Consider the following 27,501-nt stretch of genomic DNA (forward strand, 5'->3'; position numbering starts at 1 on the left):
TCAGAAGAGAATAAAATAAAATACTAGAATGCTAATCACATACAAGGCAGTATTCTGAAAGTCAAATTACTGATGAAGGCAGCATTCTGTTCTAGACAATTAGATTTAATATTCTTATGAATTACAAAATATTCACATATAGCGGCACTTCAAGAACTTTTATCCCACATGATAGTAGCAGGAAATGGAATCATTAGCACTAAGTAGCTAATCCTCAACTAGAGCTTGTTGATACTTGGTTTAACTAGTGAAGATACAATTTTGACATAATATTGATCATATTACAACAGGCCTTTGTTTTTTCAAGTTACTATAACTTATTCATGAGCCTTTCCCATACTAAAATAGATGTACTGGGTCATTCTGGCCTTAGTCAGGTCTCTTAACACGTTTAATTCCCCTATTAGTTAAACAAAACCAGTCAAGATTATTAAAAATCTAAGATGCCATTGTTTCAAAATACCTAATACACCATAAAAAGTTGAATGCACATAGTTCCTGCGAATCAAGAAAAACTGCTTGCCCTATTTGCTAATCTGGTTTGGTTATTTTAGCTCCAAATATAAAAGATGTACACAATGGGATTGCACATAAGTTCATAATTCGTAAAATATACAAGTATAAAACAATGCTTAAAGCATACACAAGTCATCAAAAATTACTAATGGTGTAGATTGCAGTTATCCAGTGCTAAAAGATGTAGTGGCAAGTTGAAATCCCACATTTGTCCTTAAAGATACTGTGCTGTACAAAACGGTCTCCAGATTTTACAAATGTATGCAATATAAACACTAGGCAACAATGATGCATCACTGTGAAAATAGCAGGTTCAAAGTTAGTGGAGGATCAATGACTGACACAGAGTGATACCTGTAAGAGAAAGAAGAACAAATAAAAGTGAGAGGCATGGTATTTCTTAAGCTTAGCTTTTAAGTAATGAAATGCTGAATTCGAAACCCAAAGCACACTAGCAATGTCATAAATAGAGTAAAGGACACACACAGTTCCTGCTGTAACTAAATGGCATTTAAATACTTATTCAATACACTACATTATTCACATTTACACCATTCACAAACTAGAAGCAATACACAATTTTGACAGATTTTAATTCCCACCCTTCCCCCCAGTTGTAAAAGCTTCTAAACCTCTTCCAGTGATCTAATAATCTAAGGAGGTTAGATGACCAAAGAGCAAATATTACAAAACCCAGCTGACTGATCCTGATCCTACACTCATTTCACTCGTGAGAAATATTCAGGTGCATTGACAGCCAACTAGTGGCTAGGTCAAAGAACATCAACCCAAATTACTTCCTTAAACTGTGCTTGAAGTATTCCGCTGTAATGAAATGAATGATACTTTGAAGGGAGGTTCAACAGCTTACAAATTAGATAAACTAATTTACAGTCTATTTATTCTGTTTGATTTACTGCCCAAACAGACTTCAACATTGCGCCAAATCTCATTTATGTCTTTAAAACACAAAATTGCCATGTAATTTAAACATGGAACACAAGAATTCAATTCTTCCAGTAGTCATTATGCTTCAGTTTCTATTCAGTGCGGTACTTATCAGCTTTGTGACTCCACATATGGCACTACATTTGCAATTACCAGTCTTTTTTATATTAATCCTATAGGTGTAACAAGACAAGCTAAACAAAAACTGAAGTCCTAATCATCTCAATCTTTTGCTTTGACAACAAATTAGGCAGTTCACACTATACTCACTTAGAGCTCTTGTATTTCTCTCTTACTGCTTGCTGTGCATGTTCTGGTGCTTTGAGGTAGTTTTGATAAAGGTCTGTCACACATGGCTTTAAGGTATCCAAGACATACCCAGTTAACTGAGCCAATGACCTAGGCTGTAAAGAAAATGTGTCAAGTTAATTAAAAAAAAACTTCTAAAGAAAGACATACATACCAAATTAAAAGGGCAAATGAATAACACATCTAAAGAAAAAGCCAGCAGTTTAGCTATAACATTTTAGTATTCCTTCTGAATCAAGGACTAAAAGGCTGAAGGGCCAAAGAAGCTACCGACTATTCCTAGACACAAGAAAAAAAATCTTCAAACTGGTATGGAGGACAACAGAAAACAGTGATCAGAAACATGAAATGCAATCAAATGGCAGAACAATTGAAAATCTGGTTTAATCAATAGATCGTTTCTCAAATCTCAGTTCAGGTTCATGCTACACCTGAGAAAAGGGATATTTTAATACCCAACCTGATATATTCAAAGTTGTTCACAGTTGAGCATCCAATAAAAGTAGCAAGACTTGCAAAACAAGAGGTGATAATTTTGCTGCTTTTTGTCTTACTTGATGGCTGGGTTGGAGAAGGAATTACCTTAACATATAACTTGCATTTATACCATAAAACAATGGGGCAAATGGTGCTGACTGCAGCTGGAGGCTCCCTAGAGAACTGCTGGCACCAAGCTACTCTTAAACTGGTCAGTACACTGCATTTGCAAATGCAGAGCAGCAAACACCACCATATCAATCACTGAGCGAAAAGTAGGGGAAACAAAAGCCAGAATCCAAAGATTCAAAAAAAAAGGCAAATGATGCATGGTAGTTGAATAGGTGAACTCCAGGCCAGAAGAAAGCAAAATACATTTGGTTGGGTGGGGGGAGGAAGAGAAGAAGCAGAAGTTAACACAAAAGAAAAGCAAGAGTAGATTGATATCCCCAACAAGATACAGCCTTCAACCACTTTCATCATACCACTGATCGCACTGCAGCCCACCCACTCCCCAACTCAGGTTAAACACCCAACTCAAGGGCATCTTGTACATATGGATGGTGATTACTGTGGGGGGGGGGGGGGGGTCACAGGAACCTCCTGCTGGGTGAGAACAGCACTATAAAGTTCAGAGATGGGGTGTCCTGCAGCAAGCAACTGAGCTACTGACACCCCAGTACCTCTCTACCATCTGCAAGATACAAGTTAGGATGGAATACAGTCTGCTTGCTGGATAAGCGCAGCTCTAAAACAAAACAGGAGCAAAAGATCACTGGGCCACCTAAACCTGCCTGCATGTCATTAATCTATGCTGGCCTCAAATCTTTTGTGCCAGTTCCTCAACTCTCAATTCTATGTCAATTTGTTTTTAAATCTTCTCCCACCTCCAGGATCTTGCATCTTTTTTTAAAAAAAACAAAAACTTTCATATTTTTAAATTAGAATCAGCTTTGCAATAAAGACAAACATGCCATTTGCCTTTTCAATTTGTTTGAACTGCCTGCTAATTGTGATTCTTGCACTAGAACATCTAAATCCCACTGAACTTCACTCATTTGCAGGACAAAAGTCTGCTTTTTGATTCCTTAGTGCTCAACTCTACACTTAAGCACTTTAAACTTCATTTGCCAGGATTTTCCCCAGTTTATGATTCTGCAATAGGATGTAGATTATCATCTTCATATTAATATACCCTTCTGCCCATAAGGGGATCAATGCCTATACTGAAAAAGGCAAGCATACATATGCCTTTTTAACCACCTACTGACCCGTGTAGTTAACTTCAGGACTCCGAGATTCACTCTGCTCATCAACTCTGTTAAGGGTTTTGCACTTACATTTGACCTACCAAGGTGCAACACTTCATATTTGGCCAGCTTAAACTCCACCTGCCATTTCTGCAACAGATCTATATCCCACTGTATTCTTTGCCAGTCTTCTGTGCTATCCACAATACCATCAGTCTTTGTATCATCTGCAAACTTACTAACTCACCCATCTACATGCTCCTCCTAGTCATCATGAACAGCAGAGGTCCCAGTACAGATCCCTGCAGAACACCACTAAAGACCAGCTCAAATGAGTCTCTTCGGGACACCACTCTCTTGTCTTCTATGGGTAAGCCAGTTCTGAATCCAAAAGGCCAATTCACCATTGAACCTGTGCATCTTAATCTTCTGGATAAGCCTCCCCTGTGGGACCTAATCAAACACCTCACTAAAATCCATGTAGACAACAGCTACAGCTTACCTTCATCAATTACCCACTTCACACCATCAAAAAACGCAATCTAGTGAGACACAAGTTGCCCTGCTCAAAGCAATGCTGGTTCTTCCTAATTTAAGACATGTTCCTTAAGAATTCTCTCCAGTAGCTTCACTACCACTGACATGAGACTCAACAGCCTAGCTTCCAGGATTGTCACCGATTTCTTTCTTGAATAATGGAATATTAGCTACTCACCAGCGCTCCGGGACCTGGTCTGTGGCTACGGAGGACATAAAGATATTGGTCAAGGTCCCAGCAATCTATTCACTTGCCTCCCTCAAGTTCCTGGGGACTTGTTCAACTTAATGCTCTTAAGAGACCCAACACTACCTCTGCCTTTACTTCAAAATGCACTAGCACATTAATAGCCTCAGCACTGATCTCCCCATCTTCCATGTCGTTCTTGTTAAATACTAATATAAAGTACTCATTAAAGGACCTCACCCACATCCTCTGCATCAAGCAATGGTTCTTCCCTTTGAGTGGCCCTACCCTCTCCCTAGTTAGCCTCTTCGTCCTGATGTAAAGAATGGGTTGGCATTCTCTTTAATCCTACTAGCCAAGCACTTTTCATGGCCTCTCCTGGCTTTCCTAATGCCCTTCGAATTCTTCTCTAGCTTCTTTCCCAAGGCCTCCGTTCGATTCTAGCTGCCAAAGCTTTATATACTTCACCTTTTTCTTCTTGACCAAATTCAGTACCTCCCTCAACATCTTTGCTATCTGTCCTTCCTTCTAACTGGAACATACCTGTCCTGTATGCTGTACAATTGGTCTTTAAATATGTTGGATGTGGACTTGCCCCCAAACAGCTGTTCCCAATCGACTTTTCTTAGTACCTGGCTAACACTCTTGTAATTTGCTCTGCTTCAGTTTAATACTCTCCAGCAAGGTCCATACTTACCTTCATCTATAACCATCTTTAAACTTAAGGTGCTGTGTGGTCACTGTTCTCTAACTGCTCACCCAGAAAAGTTAGTCACCTGGCCAGGTTCAATACTCAGCACCAGATCCAGTACAGCCACTCCTCTTACTGGATTATCCACTTGTTTAAGCAGCCCTCCTGGATCCACCTAACAAATACTGCCCCATCTAGTCCACTTGCACCAAGCAGATCCCAGCTTATATTGGGGAATTTGAAGACAGCATGACAACTGTATTGCTTTTACACCTTTCCTTAATCAGTCTGCATATCTGTACTTCAATATCCTGGTGCCTATTGGAGGCCCTGTAGTACAATCCCAGAGCGATTGGACCCTCCATTATGGCAGGCATCTTCTGCCATGTGGGAATGATGCTGCATAAATATCATTTAATTTTGTACCGAATCAGAATGATCAAGTTAAACCCCTCCAGTTTAACTATGCATTGCTCCTGGTTGGCCTTTTTAAAAAAATTATAAATATATTGCTGAGTGTCTGCATTTCCAATTTGCAAACCAAACGGGTTTCAAAATTGTTTAATGTCACTTCCTGTGCATGAGTGTAAAGGAGCAAAATAACTTATTTTAGATCCAATGAATATAAATATAGAAAATAGCTGATATAAATAGATTGATTGAAATGTCCATAAAGTGACACTAGGGTCTACATAAAGCGACTGACAGGAAGTAAGAAAAGTAGTGGTGGAGGTGTTGATCAGACTTGCTGCTTGGAAAGTAACTATTTTTGAATCCAGTGGCCCTGGCATGGGTGCTATACAGCCTCCTACTACTGACAACATATTCTGATGCTCTCTACTGTAGAATAATGTGAGCATCCAACTCTCTTCAGCCCCCTCAAAGTAGAGGCACTGATTGCCTTTGTTGATTGTGCATGATGTATTCATAGACTACAAGAGGTTGTGTGCGCACTCCCTAGAGCCTGAAACTATTTGTAGTTAGCACTGCTGTGCCACTAATGTAAAGGGGTTGTGGGGCGCAAGTGCCACAAGCCCCCCCCAGAAGTCTTTCGTCATGTTGGCATTGAAGGAAGAGGGCATTGGCCTGGCACCAGTCCTTGAATTCCTCCACCTCTTCTGTAGGTCAGCTTGTTGGTGGTGAGCCCCACCATCATGTCATCAACAAATCTGACAACATGACTTCTCGGGTCCTTGACTGTGCTGTCACATGGGAGCAGTGTGTACAGCAACAGGCTCAGTACATAGCTCCGATGGGTATCCGTGTTGAGGATGGTGGGGAGGGAGCAGAAGAATCAGATGGTACTCCATCTACCAACTTTCAGTGTGCATACTCAAAATACACTGCAGTTAGGTGCCAAGTCTCTCCAAAAACTGCTCACAAGGTCATAATCTCTATTAAGAATGTCAGTACCCAGGAACTGTATAGATCCCTTCAAACACACACCATCCCCAACTGAATCACCGTTAATGATCAAGCACCAAGAACTCCTTACCAATAGCTTTATGGGAATACTTTCAGATGAGCCTCAAGCAGACTCAACACAAGGACAATGAAAATCATTTTGCTAGAAAAACCCAGACCCCAAAAAGTAAACACACAGGTGTCCCCTGTTTTTTGAACATTTGTTTTACGACACCTCACTGTTAGGAAAGACCTACATTAATTAGCTGTTTTAGTGAACAGGTGTTTTACTGTTATGAAAAAGGTAGCACGGGCCCCGAGCAGCCAAGCTCCTCCCCTGGAACTGCATTCTAGCCGGCATTGCTTAAACACGTACCTGTGAGCATCTGTGCTTTATGTTTATTTATTTTGTGCATCCATTAGCAAGATGAGTTCTAAGATATCAGAAAAGCCCAAAAGAGCTCGTAAGGGTGTTACACTTTGCATAAAACTAGACATAATTAGGTGTTTCGATCGTGGTGAACGAAGGACAAAGTGAGTTTGGCTTGTGGAAGTTGATGAAGATGATGTTGACGAGGTTTTGGCATCCCATGACCAAGAACTGATAGATGGAGAGCTGATGCAATGGGAAGAGGAAAGGAAAACAATCGAAACTGAATGCAGTAGCAAACAGACCGAAAGTGAAGTCGTCCAGGAACTAAACGTGAAGCAACTGTGAGAGATTTTCGCTGCTATCACAATGCTGCAATGATTGCAGAAAAGTACGACTTCAATTTTGAAAGGGTAAGTAGGTTTAGGGCATATTTGCAGGATGGTTTGAGTGCTTACAAAGAACTGTATGATAGAAAAATGTGCAAGGCTGAGCAGTCAAGCATACTGTCATTTTTCAAGCCTTCCACATGAGCCACAGCAGATGACGAACCTCGACATCGAGGCAGGCATAGAAGATATCCTGCCTGCCCTGATGGAAACAGACGATGATGAGATGACACCCCAGCCTCCTCTACCTCCCACCACCCCAACCTCTGACGACTTGGCCTAACACACCATCATCAGTGTGCTCACTGTCTTCCCGATTCCAGCAAGTGAAACTACACTGTACATACATTATTTCTACTTTATATAGGCTGTGCATTTTGTGTTATTTGGTTTGATTTGGCAGCTTCATAGCTTAAAGGCTACTGGAGAGAGTGCTTGCGCTGGGTGTTTCTGCCAAGAGCGTTTGCTTGAGATTTTTACAGTGGACAGTGCTGCAATGATTGCAGAATAGTATTTCTGCTTTATATAGGCTGTGTTTTTAATCATATTATTCCTGCTTTTACTGTATGTCACTGTTATTTTAGGTTTTATGTGTTATTTGGCATGATTTGGTAGGTTATTTTTTGGGTCTGCGAACGCTCACAAGTTTTTTTCCATATAAATAAATGGTAATTGCTTCTTCACTTTATGACATTCCGGCTTACGAACCGTTTCATAGGAACGCTTTACCTTTGGATGGCGAGGGAAAATCTGTACCTGTTCACTTATTGGAAGTGGATAGCCAAAAACTGAACCCAATTTCAGTAGAAAACTTGAGTGCAAACCAAATTATTGTTATTTGTTTTCTTTACTTTTAGTAAATCAGTTCAGTAGGGCAATAAAATTTGGATACGTCACTGGATCGATGGGGTTAGCAGCTCACAGCCAAGACCCTCCTTTGCCACCTCTAATCCAAGGAACTGAACAGATATCTGCTTGATTAGTTTTCTTTAGCGCGCATCATTGTGGGGAGCCACAGTAGCCATAGCCCATTCCTCAAAGTAATCCCTCAGTCTTTACACTATGAAGTTCTAAGACAGCCATTACCCCCCCCAACTCCTACACAACCCTCCTCTCATTAAACTCATGTTGTTTAATCCCATCCCTTTCGCAGATATCCCTACAATGTTAATGTTCTCCTAATCTATGAACCTTGTGCTTAAGAATTAAAAAAATCTTTGCAGACCGAGCACAGCAGCAGTACACTCAGATTTCTACCTCAGACCGGAGTCTCTAGTAAAGAGACTCAGGAGTGACTGCCAGTCTAATTAGCCATAATGCCTATTATCCCAAGGTACTGAGCTACTAAAAATCAGAAATGACAACATGTCCATTCTTCCCACTATTATTTGATACTAACATTCGATAGGTTTCAATGGGATTCCCCCCTCAATTCTTCTAAATTCCAGAGTACAGTCCCAGAATCAACAGCCATCCTCATACGAGTTGCCATCTGTTGGATTTAAGGTTTCCCAATCCTCTAACTCCCCACAAATTTTTGCTCTATTATATGCCCTCTGCTTTTATGTTGGCTTTGACTTCCTTGTCAGCCATGGTTGTGTCATCTTGCCTTTAAGAATACTACTTTATTTATCGTGTGTGATTCACAGTATATAAATACTGCCTTCCAAATTGCTCCCAGAAATTCCAACAATTGCTGCACTGCCATCATTGCTGTTACTGTTCTCTTCCAATCAACTTAGGCTAGATCATCTCTCATGCCTCTAATCCTCTTTACTCCACTGTAATACTGATACATCTGTCTTTAGTTTCTCCCTATCAAATTGCAAGGTGAATTCTATCAGATTAAGATCACTGCCTCCTTAAGCTCCCTCACCAAACCTGGTTCATTACACAATGCCCAATCCGGAAGAGCTAGTGGGGTCAACCACAAACCGCTCTAAAAAGCCATCTTGTAGGCATTCTACAAATTCTCTTGAGATGCAGCACCAACCTGATTTTCCCAATCTACATGCATATTGAAATCCCCCATGACTATTATAACATTGCCCTTTGACTGTGCTATATGATCATCTACCTTATTCTGTATACTGCATGCATTCAAATATAGCACCTTCAGTCCTGTATCCATCACGCCTTTTGATTATGTTCCCCTGCTTGTCCTTCCTGACGGTTTCACTACAACTCACCTCTGCATGTAAACCAAAAGCCCTAACACCCTGGTTCCCATACTCCTGCCAAATTATTTTAAACCAGGGATTCCCAACCTGGGCCCTCAGAACTTCAATTAGTGGTAGCGGAGCATAGCATAAAAAAAGATTAAGAAACCCAGGTTTAAACCCTTCCAAACACCTCTTGCAAACCTGTCTGCAAGGTTACTGGTCCCCCTTGGGTTCAGGTGTAACTTGTCCCTTTTGTACAGGTCATAATAATAGAGATCTGAAACCCTTCTCCCCGCCACAGTTTCTCAGCCATGCATTCACCCGCCACATCATTCAATTCTTACTCACTGGCATGTGGCACAGACAGCAATCCAGAGATTGGAGGTCCTGCTTTCCGGTTTTCTACCTAGCTCCCTAAATTCTCTCTTCAAGATCTCCTTGTTTTTCCTCCTGTCACTGGTGCCAACATGTACCAAGACTTCTGGCTGCTCATCTTTAAGAATGTTGTGGACCTGACCCTGGCACCTGTGAGGCATCATACCATCTGGATGTCTCTATCGCATCTAGTGTTTTCTCCTCTAACTACAGAACCCTCCCATCACTAATGCAGTCTTCTTCTACCCCCGCTTTCCTTCAGATCCAGTGCCACAGACCCAGACATTGTGGATATCTACCATCAGTAGGTCATTCTCCTCAACAGTATCAAAAACGATATACTTATTGAGGGTGTGGAAAAGTACTTTACCTGCAGTAACAAAATGACACCTGTGTTGTAATGTTTATGCAACATTATGCTGATGAAACCAGAGTCCTTGAGAAAACTGCAGACCAGCAGAATGCAGACGAACAGAGTTCACCCTGTGCATGAACTGACAAACAGTAGCTGTACATGTGTATAAAGGCGTGACCACGCTTACTGTTTTCAAATTTCTTTTCGAAGCTGTCACCAGCTCTTGTGCAATGCTAGTCTTCTCCTGCCACAAGTAACATAAATGTACTTATGATTGATCCACTGAGTTAACTGCTGTTTGCAAGAAGGGATAACGAAAAGGTGCTCAACAAGTGGAATAGCCACTTTGCACTGGATGTCCATTTCCCTTTCCTCTCCTGACAGTCACCCATTTACCTAGACTTGAATATTGAAATAGAACAAAAGAAAGTCATACTCCAAAAGGTGAGGAGATATAGCATACAGAAAAGATGATGCAACACATGATAAACAAGCTAACAGATACCTGTAGACGAAAGATAGATGCAAATCAGCAAGGAGAAAATAACAAGAAAAGCATTTGGCAGTAGGTAAATGGGTGGGAAATTCAGAATGAATTGAACGATCTTGTACAAGTAGTACAAGATGAAAGGTCCTAGAGATTCAAAGACAGCAGGATGCTGAAAACTTGTTTGCGAAACAAATGGGATTCCAAGTTTCATTAGCAGCACAAGCAAAAGCAGAGAGATTATGCTGAACATTTATAAGCCTTTGGTATGGAAAACCAGGAACAGCATGATCATTTCTGGTCACTATATATCCAAAGGGATCCTGGAAAAGTGCAGAGTAGTGTTATAATTAGCATGGAGAAGTTAAGGGTTAACCCCCTCTAGTGGGGAACAAAGAGAATGCAAGATGTTTTAAAAGAAATTAGATGTACTGTAGATTATGACTGGTTTGCAGAAATTACAAAGCTTGACCCATCAGCTTTTCTTTGGGTGAGGGAAGGAAGGGATTGAAGACTGGGGACACAACAGCAGTACTGCAGCAGCTCTGAGGAATAAAGTCTTGCAACTTTGCCTGCAAGAGTGGTGAAAGTTAGATCAAACGGATTCAAATTGGGTCAGTTCAAGGAAATAAACGTGAAGGAAAATAAGGATATAGCAGGGGAAATGGAATTGACTGGAATGCTCTACAGAGCCTTCACAAAGTTGTGAACCTTTCATGCTATAGTGACTATAAAAAGACCGTCTGGGAAAGGCAAGAGAACGATAATGGGAAGAAAGCCTGTATGCTCCAAATGTAGAGCTTTTAGAATGATAAAACTGAGAAGATGTCAAGGAGCATTGGACACTTGGATTAAAACTTTTCTTCCTCTAACTACTTAAATGTTAAGGATAGTTTCTCAGTGATTGTAATTGGGCAGCCGAGTTATTCCGAAATTGCTTTAGCTTATGTTCTGTATTAATGATTTAGGGTACAGATAGTGTATTAAGCTTACAGACAATATTCAAGTTGGAGGTATAGCATGGATAAAAAAGGTTGAATGGACAACTGATTTAAGTTGATTCAGTGTCAGAAAATGTGAAGTTACCGATTTTAGCTGATAAACTCAATGGCTCTGTGGAATCATTTAAACATCAGAAGCGTGAGAGAGCATGCGTCTTACAAAATGCTAAAAGACTACATCACCATTCAGTGAAGTTTTATGTCAAGAGCTGCAGAGCATAATGACAAGCAATAAGGCTTTAGCCAGACCAAAGTAGAGTTAAAGTTCAGTTGCACACCATGGATGATTAAGAATTCAATATATGGTTTAAGCGTGAAGGCAGACTTGAAATGTTAACACCACTTTCATGAAAAGTGATATTCAATGTGGTACTCAAATGTTAAAAAGGATGAAACGGATGCAAGATCAAAAGACTTTATAAAACAAATTTAAAATTAAAGCTATGTCTCATGAGTAAGTCAGTTGATAACAGGCTAGAATTACTGTATATAGTCCGTCAAAAAGAGGGAGATGGTAATCCTCAGATTTTTTTGTAAAATTCACATACAGTTTTTGCTTAATGATTTTGTTTCTTGTGAATGTCAAATATTCAATGCTATGTACCCATGACACATTTACAAGTAAGCTTTTCGCTGTACTTGTGCATACCTGTTTTGTCCATATCACAATAAACTCAACTTCAATTTCAACATTAGCCGAAGAAGATGGCTGAGGGACAAGAGATTTTGTAAAATACAGAGCAGTTGGATTGCTGACCTGAACTGACACTAGCACAAGGCAAGTTCAAGCACCATTCCAGAGATAGAAAACCCAAACAATTCTACATAGAAAAGTCGCTGTATTATTGCATATTTTATTTTGACTGAAGCTTCTCCTGTGCAATATAGAAGTCACTTTTTATATTAAAAATGCAAAATTGGGGTAACAACATGAATGAAGCAATAAGTACTTTAACAATATTAAAAGTGACAAGAACATTATTATTTGCACAGAAAGGTTAGTATCAAGCCAGATACAGAATGCAAGTGAACCTGAAGCAATGAATAATACTGAAACACGGGCAATACTTCCTGACTTTGTCAGTTTGGGGGTAAGCCAATGTAAAACTCAAAGGATGCTATTGAAAGAGTAAATGCAACATAAAGTAGAATTGGATAGAAAACAAAAAAAAAAGAATAAGGCTCAATAGTAATCGAAAATGTGTTAAACCAATTAAAATACACATGGATTATGGCAGGTATTTGTTGAAAATATACTAAAAAAAGGACAATTCCTCAACAGCAAATTGAGATCTTCTTTATAAATGCATTCAGAATTCAAAATAACCATTTATGACTCACCCAGCCAGCCTGTGATATCGTATAGTTTGCCAAACAAAAGGCTGATGCAGCAAGGACAGAAGGTGGATATTTCAGAAATGGTTCCGAATCGATCAAGCTTAGTTCTCCAAGGTACTGCCAAGAGAGGTTCTGGTTAAAGAGTGTACAGGACAGAAACAGCAACTACTCAGCCCACTTAGCATTCTGCAAGATCACATTCAATCCTTTATATCAACACTCAGTACTGCCCAATCTCCCTTACATCAAGACTTGTATTGAATCTGAAGTTAAGAAATACTAAAAATTTGCTGTCAAATAAAGAAATTGCTCTTCAACTCAGTACTAAATAACTAAGCTCTTGTGAGAATGAATGCAGCATGCTAATGTTTACAGTAACCTTTCAGCAATCCACTCTTTACAGGACTTTCAGCACTCTACGTCCTTGAGATTAAATGGTCTGTGCCACTCCAAACCCAAAATGGCGTGGCTTGCAAAAATAATTAAAATCAGATTCTGATACAACTTGAATACAAACAGTACTCACCATACAGAGACTCTCAACTCTACTGCTGGCCTTCTCACGGCCAACATATTGAACAAGGAATTGGTTTATTGTTGGTGCTGCCAAGTCAAATGATAAAACTTTAAGAATGAGATGTTCCATCCGTAGAACTTGTTTCTTTGTGTAGGTGTCATCAGTTATGTAAACAAATTCAGCAACTTCAGGTGGATATATTTCTTCAAATTTTCTGTAGAAAGTGAAAATGAATAAGCATATCTTTTCCTTTTCAAATCAATGACCTACTGCAAAGCTTTGTACTATCTGCAAACTTTAAACTCTCCCATTAAGACTAAATGCACAGCGATAAAGAATGTCATCCCCATTAAATAGATATCTATTCAGCATTGTGTACCTACTGTTCTGAATCAAATTCCAGTAGAGATGGAAGACCGAGAAAAGCTTATTCATCACAATGCCAGGAAAGCACTAGATCCTTTTTCATTCTTATATCCACCCATCTCTATTCTCTTCTCCCCCTCACACCCTGCCAGAAGAACATTAATGATCATTCTTAAACTCCCATACGCTTTTGCTTTCCTGCATGCAACTCTTACAGCTTTAACTGCAAGCAATCTGCCTTGACCATTTAGTTCCATGCCACCTCAGAAATGGCCTCAACATGTGAATACTTCTTAAGCTACATATTCACTCACTATTATTCATGCTCCATTTTTAAATTAACAAGCATGTCTTAAGATAATTTCCTTAGTTATTTTTCCAAATAGAGAATATATTCTCTCCACGTTTAACAGAAGGTGATTCACACTTTCATATATTCAATATTATACCAGCTTAATAAATTGCTACAGTTTATACTCACATAATACAGGGGATGAATATGCCTAGTATTTATATGCCTGTGTATTATGTCACTGGGTTTTCCAGGTCCTGTTGGCCCTTCCTTTAGTTCAAGACAAAAGAATTTAGTGCACCAGATCGACTAAACTAGAAATTAAATTCATACTTACGAAGCCAACAGCATGGCAGCTGTTCCGACAAGCTGGAGTTTTCCTCTAAGGACTGACATAGATGACAAAAATCTGTCGATGTAGTTTACAGCTAAATACAGTGTTTCATTCTGCAATTTGTATTCTTCTCCAACTTCAACCAACCAGTCAACAAGAATAGCTCTCATACTGTTAGTTATATCTGGTTGTTTCTTCATGTAGCCAACTTTGGGTCTGCATTTCAACTAAGAGGTGGGGAAAAATATTAGATTTTTGCACAAGTCTGACTTTATCAAGCCCATGGCTCAGGCTTTCTATTCATACTCAAAAATCTCCTACACATCTAGAAAATTCACTGGACTAATAAAAGTAGGTGATAAAACTGCATGATATGACAGAGCAGTTAAATGTTGATATACATTCCTTTTAGATAATTACATTCATACAAGTGATAAATGATAACCTTCACTGCCTCACCCACAGCCCATGAAAAAATGTTTACGTGATTTCATTTATTCAGCATGTACTTGGTAAGAAGCCTGCTACCCAAAGACACACTACTATACAAAAGTAATAGCAACTTGCTGTAGGAAAAGTCAAAACTTTACCAAAAAATGCAAGGCTATGCAATGCAAACCACTGCAGAAGCATTAAAATGTTTTAATAACTACTTAAGAGGCAAAGTGATTTAAAAATTACATAAATAAGGTCCCAAACCTTATTTTGATTAGATTATCAGTTCTATTGACAAATATTTAACATTGACTCAGTGTATCCAAGTTTGAAGAAATAAACCAGACTTCTGTCAGAAAACTGATTCCTACTCGACAGAAATCCCTCCATATTTGAATTATCCATACAACAAAACTTCACATGGAAAACCAAGATGCTTGTGTTAAGTATTAATAATAAAAATAAACAATATAGTTACGTAATTATGATTGATTACGTCTTTGCAAGTATCAGGGATGAAGATAAATGGAATGGACCAACTATACTAAGTTCTTACCTCCATTTCTCTTAGGTATTTATGTATATCATCTGCATATTCAGATAATTCATTAGCATTTACTTGTTTTGCTTCACCACATGAAGATATTGACATATCCATTGGAGACTCTAGATGCAAAGAAAGTCACAGTAAATTTGATTAAGTTACCAGTAAGGACAACATTACATCCATTTTAGTTCAGTGAATTAACAAGCCAGTAGCCATGGAACAAATCTCTGAATTCTGCCGAGGTGAAAACTGAACAGTTGGAAAGTATCAATTGGAATAGACAAAGTCGGTGGACTTGCAAGACCAAAATGCTCAACAAACTTGAACTTTTTTTTTCGAAGTAACTGCTAGAATAGATAAGAATAGTTTTGGTCTTTAAAATAAAGGTTAGATTAGAGCAAGTGCAAAAAACTCTACCAGTTAAATTCCAGGAATTGGATGGGGTTGGTAAGAATGGGTACTATCATGATGGAGGATTGGGTTGACTGGTATAGTACTCAGGAGAAAAGTTGCAGGACTCAACAGGCTGAAATGCAGAGATGTTTCCCTGTTGAGGTATTCTGGAACCAGGGATCACAGCCTAGAATCTGGGGCAAGAAAATTAATTCCAGAAGTCTGCGGAAGATAAATCTTTATACTTAAGATGGAAAGCATAAATAGAGTAGGAACATGTCAGAGAACCAGCCCCTGCTATGCAGTTTGTATCAATGACTTAGATGAAGTGGAAGGATGGGTTAGTAAGTTTACAGTGGCATAATACTTGGAGGTGTAGCCAGTGTAGAAGGTTGTCATAGGTTACAATGCGACAATTACAGGATGCGGAGGTTGACTGAGAAGCAGCAGATGGAGTTCTACCCAGAAAAGTGTGAAGTGATTCACTTAGGGAGGCCAAATTTGAAGGCAGAATACAGAGTTAATGGAAGGATCTTTAGCAGTATGGAGGAACAGAGGGATCTTCAAGTCCCTGTCCATAGATCCCTCAAAGTTGCCACACCAAGTTAAGGTGCGTTGGCCTTCATTAGTAGGGGCATTCAGTTTAAGAGCCATGAGGCAACAGTCTACAATACCCTAGTTAGACCACACTTGCAATACTGTGTCCAGTCTTGGCCACCACATTATAGGAACGATGTGGAAGCTTTAGAGAGGTGCAGAATAAATTCACCAGGATGCTACCTGGATTAGAGAACATGTCTTATGAGGATAGGATTAGTGAGCTAGGGCTTTTCTCTTTGGAGCAATGGAGGATGAGAGGTGACTTGATAGAGGTGTACAAGACTACAAGAGTCACAGATCAAGTGATTTTTTTCCTCAGGGAAAAATGGCTAATAGATAGGGGCAAAACTTCAACATACTGGAGGAAAATATTGGGGGGGGGGAGAAGAAGGGGTGTCAGAATATGTATTGTTTTAATAATATGGGGGGGTGCATGGAATGCACTGCTGAGGGTGTTAGTAGAGGCAGACACATTATGAGCATTAAGAAACTTATCGATGGGGCACATAGATGATAGAGAAATGAAGACTATGCTGGAGGGAAGAGTTAGATTGATTTTAAAGAAGATTAAAAGGCTGGTACAACATCATGGACCGAAGGGCCTGTACTGTGTTGTAATATTCCATATTCTAATTGTGTTGAATGATAGAACAGATTTGTAGGAAGAAATGATTTAGTACTGCTCCCAAATACATTTATCACAATAAAAGACAAACAAGCCAAACATGATCCAATGATTTAAGTAGTCATCATACAAGAGATCAGAATGCTTAAACGGAAAAAGAATCAAAAGATAAAGAAAGGCTTGGCAGTGATATGGAAAATGAATATCCAGGTGACCTCCCATGATTAGCACAAATGAAACAACAGGTATCAGAAAGTAGCACAGATCAAAAATGTAGAAAGGACCATTTCTGAACCTCTCATTGTACCTCTGGCCAAGGTTGTGTTGAAATTCAAAAATCAAGCTTGGAAAGAAAAGACAGGTTAGCACCAAGTAAAAGGTAAGCAAAGTATGTGAAGAGTAAGAGGATAACACATGAGAGAATAGGACCAATCAAGTGTGATAGTAAAAAAAATGTGTATGGAACCGTAGGAAACAGCAGAGGTACTTAATGAATACTTTGCTTCAGTATTCACTATGGAAAAGGATCCTGGCAATTGTAGGGATGACTTACAGCAGATTGAAAAGGTTGAGCAAATAGACATTAAGAAAGAGGATGTGCTGGAGGAAAGCATCAAGTTGGATAAGTCTCTGGGACTGGATGAGATGTACCCCAGGCTACTGTGGGAGGCAAGGGAGGAGATTGCTGAGCCTCTGGCAATGATCTTTGTATCATCAATGAGGATGGGGGAGTTTCCAGAGGGTTGTAGATGTTGCTCCCTTACTCAAGAAAGGGAGTAGAGATACGTAGAGATACACCAGGGAAATTATAGACCAGTGCGTCTTACTTCAGTGGTTGTTAAGTTGCTGGAAAAGATTCTGAGACAGGATTTAATGAACATTTGGAGAATAGGATTAGGAATAGTCAGCATGGCGTTGTCACAGGCAGGTCATGCATTACGAGCCTGGTTGAAATTTTTGAGGATGTGACTAAACACATTGATGAAGGTAGAGTACTAGATGTAGTGCCTATGGATTTCAGCAAGGCATTTGATAAGGTACCCCATGGAAGGCTTATTGAGAAAGTAAGGAGGCATGGGATTCAAGGGGACATTGCCTTGTGGATCCAGAATTGACTTGCCCACAGAAGGCAAAGAGTGGTTGTAGACGAATCATTTTCTGCATGGAGGTTGGTGACCAGCGGTGTGCTTCAGGGATCTGTTCTGGGACCCCATCTCTTCATGATTTTTATAAGTGACCTGGACGAGGAAGTGGAGAGATGGGTTAGTAAATTTGTTGATGACACAAAGGTTGGGGGTGTGTGAATAGTGTGGAGCGTTGTCAGAGGTTACAGCAGGACATCGACAGGATACAAGACTGGGCTGAGAAGTGGCAGAAGGAGTTCAACCCAGATAAGCGTGAGGTGGTTCATTTTGGTAGGTCAAATATGATAGCAGAATGTATGTATTGTTACAGCTATATGGTGATGTTACAGCTTTATAGGGCCCTGGTCAGACCACAGTTGGAGTATTGTGCTCATTTCTGGTCACCTCACTAGAGAAAGGATGTGGAAACCATAGAAAGGGTGCAGAGGAGATTTACAAGGATGTTGCCTGGATTGGGGAGCATGCCTTATAAGAATAGGTTGAGTGAACTCAGCCTTTTCTCCTTGGAGTGGCGGAGGATGAGCAGTGACCTGATAGAGGTGTATAAGATGAGAGGCGTTGATTGTGTGGATAGTCAGAGGCTTTTTCCAAGGGCTGAAATGGCTAACACAAGAGGGCACAGTTTTAAGGTGCTTGGAAGTAGGTACAGAGGAGATATCGGGGCCAAGTTTTTTTTTAAAAGACATTAGACATTAAGAATGATGCCAATAGGAAAGGATGAAGAGGTGACTTATATAAGAGGTACAGGTTGCACTTGAACCAGAGAGAAACTTTGCAGGGATATCTGTTTATGCTACACAGGAAGGTTTAACTGGATTGCCAGGGTAAGAGACTCTTAGCAGGAGCAAATCACAGGATAAAACACTAACCAATGAGAGCAAGTTTAGAAGTCAGGATAGCCAGAGGCACAGAAATCACAGAGAAAGGAATTCTCACTTGAAGTGCATTCACTTAACGCACAAGGTAAGCTGATTTATAGTTGTGCATACAGGCTACACTGTAGCCCTGATTTTCACTTCTGCGTCACTCTATGCTGTAGCGAGCATGCGTTGGTGTGCGCCAAACGCTAGTTGGCAGTGGGGTTTCTATGCTACTGTGTTGAGTTTCTTCATGAGAGACATGGACAAGGAAATGCATTTCAAACATTTTCACATGTCAGCTTTGACAATTTGGTTCACCTATTTCGCATTGGTGTACAGACGTGGCAGAGAAGAAGCGACCGCAAATGTGTAGGAGGAAATGCGATGCTACCAAGCAGACCAATCACAGTTGTTGCGGTCTGTGTCGCCGCGATGCGCGAGTTACCCTTTTGGGGATGTGCGTGTCACCCTACAGCGTAGGGTACACAGTACCTATGATGTTGATGCGACGCACAAGTATAAATCAGTCTTAACAGGCAAGACAGACTGGGGATTGACTCCAAAGACGGATGTTATACAAACACAGCTAAGGACTGGTAGCTCAATATTTGAGCATACAGATGCTACCGTTAACAGAAATACAAGTAGCAAGGAGAAGTAACCTTTTGATAATAGCAGTGCTTTGAGATGACACTCGAGGGAATTGCCCAGAGGCAAAGTAGGTAGAACTTAGTAACAGAAAAGAGAGAGTCACTCTAGTGGGATTGTATTATTATAGATAATCACAATAGTCAGTGGAACAGGTTTGTAGAGAAAATGGCCAGAGTTTAAAATAATAGGTTGTGTTAGTGGGAGATTTTTATTTTCCCCATTATTGACTAGACCATGCAGACTGTTTCTTAGGTCTACACATAGAAGGCCCTAACTCAAGAAGTTATAATACTGGAACCCTCTTAGGGATCAAGGCATGCAAGCGACTGAAGTGTCAGTCAGGGAGCACGTTGGCTTTTGTGATACCAATTCCATTAGTTTTAATATAATGATGAAAGGCAATAGGCCAGTTTCACAGGTTAGGGTTCCAAACTGGAGCAGGGTTAATTTTGGAGGACCCAGCAGAGGCAAATTGAATGAACCTGTTAGAGGTAAAGATAAAAACAATCAGTGGGACACTTAAGAATGAGATCAAGAATTCAGGAGCAACATGTTCCTGTTAGAGTGAAGGGTTAACAGGGCAATTTTAGAGAACTTTGATGGACAAGATATTGAGGCTCTGGTCAAGGAATGAAGTACACATTTAGGAGGTCAGAAACAAATGAATCCCTTGGTGACTATGAAAAGGTTAAGAATATCCTTAAAAGTTTTAGAGGAATGCAGTTTCCTTTGGTTGTGTACATGTACAGTCAGATGACAGTCAACAAACTTGAACTTGAAGCAGGAAGTCAGAGGGCAAAGAAGTTACAAGATGGATCTAGCAGGCAAGGTTAACGAAAAGCCCAAGAGGTTATACAGATATATTAAAAAGAACAGCTAGGAGTAGGTCCCCGAGAGATTAACAGGACACCTACGTCTTAAGCAAGAAGTGGGTGGGATTTTTAGCAGACATTTTTCTTGTGCTTACTGAGGAGAAAATCATAGTTGCTCAAAGTTCAAGGGAAACAAATTGAGATATTTTGGAGTACTTTCATATTAGCAGGGAGGAGGTATCTGCAGCCTCACAGTGCATTATGATGGATAAATTTGCAGGGCCCGACAGAGAGCATCCTTGGACTTTGTGGAAGGCTAGAGAAGAAACTGGAGGCCCTTGAAGAGATATTCCATTGCTTAGAACATGAACAGGCCATTTGGCCCACAACATTGTGCTGAACCACCTAAAAAGCAAATCAAAAGCACCCAAATACTAATCCCTCCTACCTACACTATGTCCATATCCCTCCATCTTCCTTACATTCATGTGCCTCTCCAAATGCCTCTTAAAAGCCTCTTAAGTATTTGCCTCTACTGCCATACTAGACTGACTAAAATAGCTTACCCTTCACATCCCCATTGAACCTAATCCCTCTCATCTTCAATGTATGCCCTAGAGTATTAGACATTTCAATCCAGGGAAACAGTGGACAGAGAATATCTATGCCTCTTAATCTTGTAAGCCTCCATCAAATCTCCTCTCAGCCTCCAACATTCCAGAAAAAGCAACCCAAGTAGCATTCTGGGAAACCTTTTCTGCACACTCTCAAAAGCCTCAAAATCCATCCTATTGTGGGACAACCAGAACTGTATGCAATACTCCAAATCTAGCCAAACAAAAGTTTTATAAAGTTACAAAATAACCTCCTGACTTTTGAACTCAATGCCTCGTTACAACATACCGTAAGCCTTCTTATCCACCTTATCGACCTGTGTAGCCACTTTCAAAGAGCTATAAACTTGGATCCCAAGATCTCTCTGCTTAGCAACACTGTTAAGGATCTTGCCCTTAACAGTGTACTGTCTCCTTGCATTTGCCCTACAAAGGTGCAGCAAATCACACTTATCTGGGTTAAACTTCAACTGCCATTACTAAGACAATATTTGCAACTGATCTATATCGTGCTATATTCTTTGTCATCAACTCCACCAATTTTGGTGTCATAAGCAAATTTACTAACCCGTACATCTATTCCAGCAAAGATCCTACAGAACACCAATAATTACAATCTTCCAGCTCAAACAAGCCCCTTCAACCACTACCCTCTGTCTGCTTTGCACAGGTCAGTTCTGAATACAGCTGATTCACTGCAGACACCATGCATTTTAATCTTCTGGGTTAGCCTCCTACGAGGGACTTTGTCAAAAGCCTTTCCAAAATCCATGCAGACAACATCCACAAAGAACAAGCTAGAGATCCACAGGCCAATCACACTGACGCAAGTAGTGGCGAGGCTAGTGGAGTGAATGCTGAGGGACAGGACAATATATATATAAAAAATACCAAAAATATAAGATGAGGGTAGGGCAGTGGATGCTGTCTATTAAGACCTCCGCAAGGCTTTCGACAAGATCCCACACAGTAGGCTGGTCTGAAAGGTTAGGTCCAATGGAATCCAGGGAGAGCTTGTTAGATGAATTCAAAATTGGATTGGAGATAGGAAGCAGACAGTGGTGGTTGAAGGTCATTTCTCAGAAAAGAGGTCGGTGCTAATGTTGTGCCACGGGTATCAGTGTTGGGAACTTTGTTATTCGTTATTTACATAATTGATTGGATATGAAAAGAAAAAGTCTGATCATCAAGTATGCAGATGAGAAAAATTAAGGAAGTGATGACATTCTAGTGAAGACCATTGCAGATTTTTATGAATTCGGCGAGTAGGCTGAGAAGTGGCAAATGGATTTCAATATGGGAGTGTGACATGATTAATTTTGGAAAGTCAAACTAGCATGGGACTTACTGTATACTGTAAATGGTAGGGTCCTAGCAAGTGTAATGGAGACAAACACATAGCTTATTGAAAGAGGCGTCACAGGGAGACAGGGTAGTGAGAAAGGTGATTAGCATGCTGCCTTCTTCACTCGGTAATGAGTACAGGATTGGGATGTTATGTTGCAGTTGCACAAGATGCTGGAGAGGCTGCACTCAAAAGTACTGCGTACAGATTTGATTGCCCTGTATTGGAGGCCCTGGGTTACAAGGAAAGGAAGGCCAGGCTAGGTACTTATTCCTTGTAAGGTATAAGAATGAGAAATATCCTTATTTATCCCTCTCAATGTTAAGACATCAATAAGGTAGATGATGTCTTTTCCTGAAGACTTGAAGCCCAAGAGTGGAGGCACAGATTTTGGGAGAGGGGAAAGACTAAAAAGGGATTTGACTGGCAACATTTTCCACGTAGAGGGTGGTCAATATATGGACCAAGCTGTCGTGGTTGAATCAGCTAGATTAGTGTCATTTATGAAACACATAAGCACATTGAGATGCAGGGCTTTGGGTATATGGGCTGAACTCAGGAAATTAGGGCTACCCAGGTGGGCACTGTGGTCAACGTGGACTCATTGGGATGAAGAGCCTACATCTGTGTTGCAAAGCTCTATGACTATAAGAAAACAGAAAAAGCTTAATTTGTCATTTAAAAGTGAGGTAGATCTCCAAAGGGAAGGCTCCAAAGCTGGTGCTTCAGGTTGAAAAGAACATTAACAACATTCATCCATTAGTTACCCTTGCTCCACAAACTAATGCTGTAAACACACAGCACTAAACAGTGGCAACTCAAAACAGATGCAAAGTAATATGAAATTTAAAATGCCAACTGCAAAAATAAGCTAAAAAGGAACAAAACTTACCAAAGCTAACATCTGTGATGGACTTAATGGAAGACAATGGCCGGTAACTTTCCAAAGAGAGCACAGTTGAAGTTAGCACCAAACTTGCAGTACTGCTCGCACTTTGAAGTGCGACGTCATTGGGTTCATCCACATGGATAGTGAAAGCTGGTTTGGTTGGTGCTTTTCCAGTGAGTAGTGGGCCAGAATTTTCTTTGCCGCAGCAAAATCCTGATGTTGAAACCTGCAGGTTAGATGCAAAAAGAAATCAGAATATAGAAAGAACTTTTGTATTACTAGGACTAGAGCAACCATCTTTACACTGGCCAATTTAATCAAGGACATAAGGGGTACTGCCATCTTTTGAACTAGATCGTATCAAATTCATTATTTTAAAATATTTTCCTTAGTCCGTAACTTTAGAATATATTCCAAGAGAATAATTTGGGGAAGTATATGATTTGTAATCAAAAAGAGCAGTACCACCAACTTGTTTGCCTAACAGATTAGGGAAATTTACAAGTTCAATTATCTATGAAGGACTAACAAGTTTGAGTAAAGTCAGTGGAGACTGTTTGATTAATCTATTGGATCACATTTTGGGATGTATCAAATAGATTTGATAAAAGGAAGAAGCCAGTGTTTGTGGCAGCTTTTAGATTTTCAAAATAGTTTTTAGGTGTTACAGATTTCCTTACATCAGGAATAGCTTTCTCCTGGCTCAAAGCAATCCTAGTCATATTTCTTTCCCCCAGAATCCCACACTTCATTTTGCTCTAACATTCTTTCATTCTTTATCTCAATCAAAGCCCCTCCAATTCTCCTGCCACCAATCTACATGAGGCAATGTAAAGAGGCCAACTAACCCACAATCTGCATGCCTTTGAGATAATGGAAGAATCCTATGAATCTAGGGGAAAACACAACACAGAAAGAACATAACATGCAAATAGTATACAGTAGCACACAAGGCTAGGATTCTATCTGGGTCACTTAGCTGTCCAAACCAGGTACGTGAAACTGGCGTAATATGAAGGATTACACTGAAAGTTAACAGAAAGCAAGGAATGAGAATAAACTAATTTTTCTCAGGTTGAAGAGACTTCAAGGGGAAACAACCTCAGTGCCAAGAACATGCGAGAAATGTTACGTTATTCACCTTGATGCAAAGATTTTCTGAAATTCTGACAAACTTGGAAGTAATGCTCCAGGAGCCTCACTGCCCTTACATACAAGCCATTGAAAGCTGACATAGCAAGTAATCAGAAAGATAAATCTCTTGGCGCTTATTACTCCAGTAATCATTTTGTAAAGCCATCTTACTGCAAGAATTCAAGGACTACTTGAAATTATAAGACCATAGACACAGGAGCAGAATTAAGCCATTCTGCACGGAATTTTGCGTATAGCCTTGATATCTTTACCTTAGTAAAGGTAAAGGGAATGGAGAGAGCATTCACTTGACTGATTCCTGATTTAGTGTACAATTAAACTGGGATTGCATTCTCTTGAGTTTAGAATGAGAAGGGATCTCATTGAAGCTTATAGAATTCTTGCAAGTCTCAGCAGGACAATAAAAAAAAACTAGGAATACTGAGTTGGTTATTTTCCTTGGCTGGAGAGCCTAGAAATAAGGAATGCATTCTCAGTGTCGGAGCAGGAATTTCTTCCAGTGCTCAATCATGAAAATACTGAACCCAAAGAGCTGTCTGTGTAAGCTCAGTTATCAAGATTATCCAAAACAGTCAAATCTCTGGATATTAAGGACATTGATGAATCTGCGGAGGGTGAAGGAAAATGGAGAGCATCAGCCAAGATTACGAATAGTAGAGCGGAGTCAGAGGTCAAATGGCCTACTCCTGTTTCGACTTAATATACTTAGACCACCACTGGAAACCGACACAACTCATACTCGCCACCTCACCAAATGTTAACGAACGTTCTGCATTGAGGGCTAATGTCTACACAAGCAAGACACCACTTTCAACAGACCAGTGCAAAAGTACTCAGCACTTAGTAATTAAGTTTCCAAAATTCTGAATCAATGTAATAGGACAATTTATTCTAATTTATGGGCTTCGGATCTAATTTATTGAGGGAAAACAGGTAGGCACAAGTGAATTGGCTCAAACTTTACAATTTATTGTTTGAAATTTCCAAGCCTGGAAATCTGCTACATTTAATACAACTGTTAAATTGGCAAACTGTATGCTAACTCTCACGAATTCTAATTACTGTCTTGATGACAAAAGCCCCACAATAACCCACAGAAAACGTTCGCTATTAACGACCAACCAAAATCATGTATGCTTTACAACAGCGACCACGAATTCAAATTTACGAGTCGCCCACCCCATATACACAAAAGGTCAGAACGCTTCATTTACATTTTGTGAAAAGAGATTATCCTTGTAAAATATTACCCAAGCGACACAATAAAATGCTAGTTTTCCTAAACTGGTGTACGTTAAAGTTTACATGCCCTTCGCTGTGGCAGTGACAAACAACCCAATTTTAATCCACAAATTCACATTTTGTGCCAATAGATCACAGCAACCTCCACTCGGTAATAACTTCCAAGCGGAAATATTAAAGGGGTAGACGCAAGTTCGCATTCATTTCTACTACATCCGATTGTAGGGCTCTTCCGCAGTGTGAACATTGAGCGGTGAGGTCCAATTCCTTTTTTTAAAACACAAGTACTGCTTTCGATTTCATTGTCGCAACAAGACATCTTTAATTCGACCCCAATAAATCGGGGTCGGGAAGACACCGCCAATTTAGCAAAGCAACCAACAATCGCACAACGGAAGCCCGATTTAATTTAATTTTATGTTATACATACACCATGCAGATTTGTGGAAGGAGAAACTACGCATCGGTTTCCACAGATGCTGCCCGACCTGAGGAGCGTTGTTAGCACACCGCTTTAATTTGATTTCTTGCATCCCTTGACTTTCAAGCATCCAGCTCTGGATAACACTTTAAACTCGGTGCACAAACCGCAACATTCGGTACGCAAGAGATCTTGCTTTATGGCCTACTTACAGATTTGGGGTGAGGCTGCAAAGCCTGGTTGTTCTGTAGCACCCCGAACACCTTCCTGCCACCCTCGGCCATCGTTTTGCGGACATTTCGCTCGCGGCCTTCATGCTCCGGTTCCTCCCAAATCGCGCGTTTTAGCCCCGGGGGCATGGCGTTCTCCCGGTTCCCGGCAGCATCGTCCGGAGAGTCCTGAAACATCATTCTTTGATTTTTAAAATTAGCTTTAGAGACTGGGGAGCGGGGGCGATCACATAGAAACGTGGGATCAAGCCGGGCGAACGGGAGGTCCCAGAGCAGACGGTTTTCCCTTCCGGAAGCGTGAGCGTTGCTGGCGGCAACAGAGCCCGGCCCAGGCTGGGCGCGGGGATGGCTCAGCACGGGGTCCTCCTCGGTACCTCGTGTCCCGGCTGCCCCCACCCTTTCCCTAAGGCCACGCCGCCGCCGTACCCCCCTCCCCCGGGCCGATTGGGGCAGTTGTTGTGCAACCAGCAGCCCCGCTGCCCGAGCCCTCGCACTCCCATACGTCAGTGGCGTTAACCGTAACCCATCCAGTTCAAGTCTCCCGCGACTATTGAAATGGACCAATCGCCGCTCGGCGCGCGGACGTTTGCCCCCGTTCGGATTCGAACTGCTTTCTGCTATTGGTGCGGCGCCGCCTGTCAATCAAAGCAGGAGGGGGAGGGCGGGGCCGCGGTCAACTCTCTGTCACCCTGGAGAGAGAAACATCGGCCCTGGGAATGAAACTGTGCGGAATCGAAACTGATTCAGTCACTCACTGTCAAAATGTTGGTTGCCTTCTTCATTTAATTGCTCAAGCTGATAAATTCCCGCTGCCGATTTTTTTTTTAAATCGCAGGTGCCGGAAATCTGTGAACATACACAGACACACTCATTGAAAATGTTGGAATAGGTCAGGCTGGATGCGTGGAAAGAGACACTTAACATTTCAGGCTGAAGAGCTTCCGTCAGGACTGGGGCTTTAAAAATACTGTCAGTTCCTGGAACTGAATGGGAGCAAATGGAATTAGGCAAAGCACTGACAGATGGCATTTAATACCGACAATGCAAGGTGATGCGTTTTGGGAAATTAAACAGGGACAGGGCACAGAGTGAATGATAGGGCCCCAGGAGTGTTCATGAACAGTAAATATCTTGGAGGTAAAAGTCTGTTTTTCCCTGAAAATAGCAACAGGTCGAAAGGGTGGAGACGAAGGTAAAGGCATACTTGTCATGAGATAGGAATTAGAACACTG

The 27,501-nt window shown here is 40.7% G+C and overlaps 1 protein-coding gene across 2 annotated transcripts; it reads right to left on the reverse strand.

Annotated features, from left to right (window-relative positions):
• LOC132390835 (cyclin-A2-like) lies at positions 1-27,129 on the reverse strand. Of its 2 annotated transcripts, XM_059963378.1 has the most exons (9): positions 27,025-27,129; positions 26,252-26,437; positions 23,225-23,447; positions 15,297-15,406; positions 14,309-14,532; positions 13,323-13,527; positions 12,800-12,913; positions 1,735-1,868; positions 1-870 (listed from the first exon to the last, which is right to left on the reverse strand). In XM_059963378.1, exons 1-9 carry the CDS (start codon positions 27,049-27,051, stop codon positions 810-812), a joined length of 1,284 nt encoding a protein of 427 aa, XP_059819361.1. In that variant the 5' UTR covers positions 27,052-27,129; the 3' UTR covers positions 1-809. The 2 variants fall into 2 exon arrangements, with proteins under 2 accessions (XP_059819361.1, XP_059819362.1); XM_059963379.1 differs by lacking the exon at positions 27,025-27,129 and having other exon boundaries at positions 2-870; positions 26,252-26,754.
• Between the last annotated feature and the right edge of the window lie 372 nt (positions 27,130-27,501).

Source organism: Hypanus sabinus, chromosome 3, assembly GCF_030144855.1.
Source record: "Hypanus sabinus isolate sHypSab1 chromosome 3, sHypSab1.hap1, whole genome shotgun sequence".
NCBI classification, from domain to species: Eukaryota; Metazoa; Chordata; class Chondrichthyes; order Myliobatiformes; family Dasyatidae; genus Hypanus; species Hypanus sabinus.